Source organism: Hyposmocoma kahamanoa, unplaced genomic scaffold, assembly GCF_003589595.1.
Source record: "Hyposmocoma kahamanoa isolate Upper Pololo Valley unplaced genomic scaffold, ASM358959v1 89824, whole genome shotgun sequence".
Lineage (NCBI taxonomy): Eukaryota > Metazoa > Arthropoda > Insecta > Lepidoptera > Cosmopterigidae > Hyposmocoma > Hyposmocoma kahamanoa.
The window spans coordinates 1-7,270 of NW_020654556.1; the positions used below are offsets into that span (position 1 = coordinate 1).

General features: G+C 38.1%; 1 protein-coding gene across 1 annotated transcript; it reads left to right on the forward strand.

Moving 5' to 3' along the window:
- Positions 1 to 1,473: 1,473 nt before the first annotated feature.
- On the forward strand, positions 1,474 to 5,258 carry LOC113236211 (hepatocyte growth factor-regulated tyrosine kinase substrate-like; the record flags this gene model as incomplete). The annotated part of the gene is made up of 3 exons (XM_026472219.1): positions 1,474 to 1,643; positions 1,965 to 2,162; positions 3,498 to 5,258. Coding segments are annotated over 3 exons (1,838 nt in total), but the record flags the coding sequence as incomplete, so codon positions are not given.
- Positions 5,259 to 7,270: the final 2,012 nt, after the last annotated feature.

Consider the following 7,270-nt stretch of genomic DNA (forward strand, 5'->3'; position numbering starts at 1 on the left):
AAACAACTCAAAACCAGAATTCAGAAAAAACTCGACTCGAAATGACTTGTACTATGGACCAAGTTCAAGATGTACATGTACGCTTGAAGTAAAAGAAATGTTAATGGTTTTGTTACCCTATTATAACACGACGGATCAGTCATTCCAAGAGATAACATTCACCGGTCCAAATAATATTTCTTCAACTATACAATTATGGGTATGCTTGACAGGCTGATTGATGAGCGCACTAAAGTTGCAATCCACTACACGGAGATGCGGCTATCCAACTAGATTTGTCCCTTAATCGCTTTTTGTAGTATTAACCCATGGTAGTACGAGTCTCCCTAAAAGGTTTGAGCCATAAACCACCATGCATGTCGGGCTTAATAACTTGCTTTGTTCAGACAACTACGGGAAGAAATGAGATGGTCCTTCGTGTAACCACGAATGATCGGCGTACTTTTTATGTATCGATGGGTCCTAAGTATAAGGGCCAAACTAACAATTTTATAATGAAATGAAACAATTCCCACAAAAAAGTGAAAATGATCAAATTGTTAGTTTGGCCCTTATACTTAGGACCCATCGATATTAAGTGTGCGGCCACATTGCCCGCTCAAATCGAGTGTCCGGCGGTGCGATGCGTGCGGCGATCCTGTCAAACAAATGCATTCGCGTAGTGGTGCCCATAGTGACGGCAGTAGCGATCTTGTTTGCGTCGAGACGCGTCGAGCGAAGCGACGCAGGCGAGTTCAAACTAGTTTGTGTTTTGCAGCGACGATACGAGCGTGCGCTTTATGTCTGTCGAGGATATAAGTATCTAATAAGTTTTTGAGGTGGGTAACAATTTAACAACTACGTAAAACACTTTTCGAGTGTTTTTAACAATATCCGAGGATATAAAAGGATGGATGGGTAAATAATATACATATTTTTTTGTCATTGTTTGTGTTGTAAGATTGTTAATGTTGACTCATAGTAATATTTTAGCCATACATTTCCTTTTAAATACATATCAATTATGTCATACGACGAAACCTTGATAAAAACGTGACCGGCTTACACAGACGCTGAGCGTACACTGTGGCCACTCGAGGGGACGCCTCTTTCTCCACTCGTCACCCCGTTGGTCGCCGAACGCTTTTTCATTGGCCGCACACTTACTTATCATAGTATGTAATAAGACATAAGCCTCCCTTTGAGCACGCCTGCACTCCCGGTCCTGTGCCGCCCGCATCTAGCCGCTGTCGGCCACCTATCTAAGATCGTCCGTCCATCTTACTTCAGGGCGCCCTACACTACGTTTTCCTAGACTTGGTCGCCACTGTAGAACAAATCTGCTCCATCGATCATCAGCCCTCCTACAGATATTTCCGGTCCACTGCTACTAAAGCATACTGATTTTGCGCGCTATGGAACACTTTGTTAGGAATCCGGTCCATCAGAGAAACCCAAGTATAGCTCGCTCCTTCCAGTATGTAATCTAATAAGTAACAAATAAAACTGAGAAACGGATAAATTTCATTGTTCACAGAGGACGCTCGATTGCCAACGACACATCGGTGCAGACGCTATTTATGAACATCACCGCCATGCACTCGCGGCTGCTGCGGTACATACAGCAACAAGATGACAAGAGGGTTTATCTAGAGAGTTTGCAGGTATTGCAATAAATATTTATCTTTTACATTATGGATAATTTCCTGTAATATTTGAATAGGGCATTTGTATAGTTAAAACAAGTCTGTTATTTTCACGATACGACGAATATAAGAGGAATGTCATCTATTTTATTTACGCGACTTTAAAAAGTTCGATCGATAAGTACAAATTAAAAAATGCGACCAAAAGTTTGTCCACTTATAACAGAGGCGTTATTATAAATTGCATTATTTTTAAAAGTTATCGCTATTTAAAATTTAATATTATGAAAAAATATTTTTACTTGCTTAAATTATATTCTTATATAATTTTATTAACAGGATAAAGTAAATCAAGTGCGCGATAGCCGCGCGGCTTTAGACACACTACGCGCAGAACATACGGCGCGCTTAGCTGCGCAGGCGGAAGCGGCCGAACGACAACGGCAGATGCAAATGGCCGCCAAGCTGCAGGCCATGCGGAAGAAGAAACATGAGTATCTGCAATATCAGAGACAACTTGCTTTACAAAGAGTACAGGTATATATTCAGCTACTTTTTACCTTTGTCCTTATATTCGTTACTTCTATTTTCATCTCTGTTTAACAAATGTGAAAAATTAGAATGAATGAATGAATGAAATATTCTTTATTGCACATAAAATTACAGTTAAAATACAATAAAGTAACTTAGGAATAAAGATAGTAAAATAATGTGCAACAGGCGTCCTTATTGCTATGTAGCAATTTCTTCCAAGCAACCTTAGGATAGAAATTTGGGATATGCAAAAGAGGTGCAACCAAAGAATATCATTGTAAGTACACTACACAATAATTATTAATAAACTCAAGTACGTAGGTAGAAATATCCATACAAATATTATTAATACATAACAATACATAAATAATTATATTAAATGCTTATATACTTTAAAAGGAAAAAGAAAAATGAAATAATAAGTATAGAAAATAAATGAAAGGATAGTGGAGATAAAGACAAAACTTAGGAGTTGAGGAAGTGATCCTTGACACGTCGTTTGAAGGAATCAAGAGAAGGGGAACCTTGAATCGATTCAGGGAGAGAATTCCACAGCCTGATCGCAGAAACGGTAAAAGAGTTGGAATAAAAATTAGAGGTATGGGAGGCATGTTTAGTAAGACAGTATCATAGGAGCGAAGGGGGCGGCAGAGTGTAGAAGAGTGCAAAGTAAAGCGATCTTTGAGATAAGAAGGCGTAAAGGGACAGAATAGAATTGAGTAAAGAAGGGAAAGAGTATGAAGATCTATACGCGGGGGGATGGGTAGCCATTTAAGTTGTGCACGAAACTGGGAAACATGGTCAAATTTACGAAGTCCGAAAATGAATCTCACACACATATTTTGGAGCCGTTCCAATTTATTGAGCAGGGTGACTGACAAATCCGGGTAGCAAACATCGGCGTAGTCCAGTATCGGATGGAGAATGCTCTGGGCCAAAGTAATTTTAGTTTTAGGGGGTAAAAAGTTTTTAAGCCTTCTCAGGGAAAAATGCGCACCAAACACCTTCCTGCTAACCTCAGCAACGTGCGGCTTCCAAGTTAGACTGTTATCAAAAATTACCCCCAAATTCCTAACTATGTCCACAAAAGGAATTCCGACACCATCAAAAACTACATGGGGTAAGGAATCTCGGTCTATATGAGAAGTGAACCAAGTGCTATCTATAATTAGATTAGATATGCGACCAGCTATAATTAGATGGAATCGCTGTTCAATTTGGCGTTACTTAATTCACATAATTATGATTTTTCATGTGTTTCATATAAAAAATTAAGTAAAGCTTAATTTTATGTTCCTCAAATACTTATTTGTTAAGCGTCTAATTTTAAATTTCCAGGAACAAGAAAGAGAAATGCAGATGAGACAGGAACAACAAAAGCATCAATACATGATGTCAGCAAACAGCTACTACATGCCTGGTGTTTCTATGCACCAGTATCAGCCTGGCTATTCCACGCAGCCGATGTATGCCAATCCACAATTCCATCCCCAGATGATGCCTCAATCTACCACCGACGCCTCTATGTCACTACCAGGCCAACCGCAAATGTCACAAGCAAGTATCCTCAACTCAATGGGGGGTATCTCTCAATCTATGCCTCAGCTTCCTAACACCTATGCGATGACGACCTCCGGCATGACCGTCAGCCAAACGCCCATGACACAAGCTGCAATGAACCAACCCAATATGCGACCAGCTATGAGCCAACAGTTGCCACTGCAGCAACAAATGATGTTGCAGCAGATGCACCAGATGAGAATGTCTGGCCAGCCTGGCTTGCATCAGATGATGCCGCAAAATATGACGAATGGTCCCCCTGGGCAAAGTAATATTCCCCAGCAAAACGGCCAAAACCAACAATTGCAGAAACAAAACATGCCAAATCAGCCTCAACAGCCTAATATCATGATGCCACCCATGACATCACAACAACAAAGCATTGGTCAATCTATAATGATAGCCACCAACCCAATGCTAGGTATGCAAATGCAGAACATGAGATTGCCCATGATCCATGGAAATCAACCAAATCCTAACCAGCAAATCCCTGTTTTTCCTGGAGGTATGCAGAACCAACAAAATGCTCAACAACCGGGTTCCCAAATTCCAAACATGCAACAGCCCTCTCAGGTAGCCTTACCTTCGCAGCAAATGCAGATACCTGGTCAACCACAGGGTATGCCTATGCCAAACAATATTTCTCAAGGCCCACAAGGGCCTCAACCACAGGGACAACCTATGCAACCTATGCAGCATTCTCAAGTGCAATTAGTTCAAGGACAACCTAATCTGCAGGGTCACCCTCAGAACCAACCTATTTTAATGCAAGGACAACAAATGCAACCAGGCCAAAATATGCCGCAACAGATGTTAAATCAACCACAAATGCAAGGACAGTTGCCGCCGGGGCACCAGACACAGTTGGTCTCAAACCAACATGTCCCACCACAGATGACGATGGGACAAATTGCGCAGTCTATACCTCAGGGCCCACAGATGCAAGGTCAGATGCCACCTCAACAGCAAATGCCACCTCAGCAGCAAATGCCACCTCAACAGCAAATACCTCCTCAGCGGCAAATACCTCCTCAACAGCAAATACCTCCTCAGCAGCAAATGCCGCCGGGCCAACAAGTTCCTCACAATATACCAGGGCAGCCAATGAAAGTACAGTCGCAGAATTTTGGGAACAACCCCCCGTCCCAAGGGGCGGTAAATCCTAATCAACCGCAGGGACAGCAACCTCAGACGCCTGTTAAATCTGAACATAACAATAACACGGCAGAACTAATATCCTTCGATTGAGGTCATGCTAGTCTGACCATAGAGTTGAAATATTCGTAATGACTGGTAGCGCCTGCTCCGTTGTACGTAACTTAAACGATTGTATGCAATAATTTGTCCTTAGAGTTTAGTGATGATGATTCATAAGAGTTTTAAAACCAAAATGTTAATGTTATAAAATAATGGTTTTGATAATAATATTAATAATGTTTCAAGCTTTTTGAACAAATATTTATGTAGTCAAGCAATTTACAGCACTGCTGGCTTGATGGTAAATTAATGGAAGATAGGAGTGTCTGTCAGGATGGCTGGACCAAACGAGATATACAAGTCAAACTGTGCTCACTATTTACTACCTATTTTGTACTATTTAGTACATTTATTGACATATTTTCTACCTTAGCGCTAACGGAAATATTAAAGAAATAAAGTGGCTAGCCATTCTGACGTCAGGTTGGCTAACCACTACGTTTTTCATGGTTCTAGCACTGTAATTTACTTTTTTTTATATAACTATTTACTACCTAATTTCTACCGAAACATACTTTTTTTTCACTATTTTAGGATGCTTCTATAAAAAATTATTTAAAAACAATAAAACACCTTTGCAAAATTTATCTTCTTCTAAAAAGACAGTTTATCTTCTCCATGTAATTGCTAATAATACTTTTGCCGGCGCTTGAAATTTGCCAACAATGGCCTCTGGGTTATCTTGGCAAGAAATATTTTGTAACAATTATTATATTAATTACTAATTGAATTCACTATTACAAATGTAAATTCCCTTTGTAGGTATTAAGGGAATGCAAACGAATTATTATCAGGTATTTAATAATGTCAGAATGGCTGGCGGCTTTATTTCCTTAATATTTCCGTTAGCGCTAAGGTAGAAAATATGTTAATAAAGGTACTAAATAGTAGAAAATAGGTAGTAAATAATGAGCACAGTTTGATTTGTATATATCGTTTGGTCCAGCCATCCTGACGGACACGGATAGGATGATGTGTTAAAATTCAGTCAAATTCTTTTTCTGTTTTAATATATAACATTCTATAGTATTTAATGATAAATTAGATAAGTTGAGTCGAAGATTTAGCACTATTCCATAATACATCACCACGTCATGTGCCTATGTTGAAGCAAATATTTACTTGAGTAGGTTTTAATTTTTGAAAATAATTAAATATGGCCTTGTAATGTATGTAAATGTGCATAAATGTAAAAATGCTTGTCATTCGTAGATAATTTAGAGGATATGATACATTATATAAAATAGAAGGGATAGGAATTCATTATTTTGTTTATTTTTCATTGCTAAATAATTCGTTTTGTTACATTTACAATAAGTTTCTATTTTACGATGTATAATACCAATATTAAAAGTGAAAAATTCCTTCGGCTTTCATTGTTTTATAAATGGTGTAGTATGGGGAAATCCCAAGAGATCGTTTTACTGTATGGGACATTAGTATGGGACGAAAAAAATCGGAACAGCAGAATTTGATCTAATTTCAAAAAATGTTTTTTAATGCAAAATGAATAAAACTGACTAATTTTTTGAATGCTATTAGCATCGGTTTCTTATAAGATGGACTTCATTGTGTCGGAAGAAAAGAATCAGTACGGCAGAAGTTGGTCAAATTTAATAATATATTATTCATTTTGTATGACTTTTTTTATTAAATTTGACCAACTTTTGCCAAATTGGAGCAATTTTGGAGCAAAGTTTTAAAAAATTCGTTCAAAATGAATAACATTTTATTAAATTTGACCCACTTATGCTGTCCCGATTATTTTCTTCCAATACAATAAAATCATTATTATAATCAGCATTAAAAAATTGAAAATTTTATTCATTATGTATGAAAAATAATTTTATTAAATTGGATGAACTTCTGCTGTCCCGATTTTTTTCATCCTATATAATGAAATCGTCCTTATAAGAAGCCGACTGTAACATCATTTAAAAAAATTGTAAATTTTAATAATTTTGTATGATTTTTTCGTCCCCATAGTATGATATGATCCTTACATAAAACTGAGTTGATCAGTACAAAAAAGTTTGAACAATTTTATAGACTCGTATGGCCAATTCACGTTTCACCAAAAAAATGACTACGCCAAAATTTCAAAAAAAAAGGCTTGCTAGGTTGCTTCCTTGGTGAAACTATCTTAGTTTACTTGTATCTTCTATGGTTACGGATTTCCCTATAGGCTCAATTTACATTGTGGCGGAACGGAATGGAAGCGTCAATTTCGCCTCGTTGCGCAACAAGGCGCATGCTCGAGCATTCCAGCGGCCGCGCCTTAGTGTGGGAATACA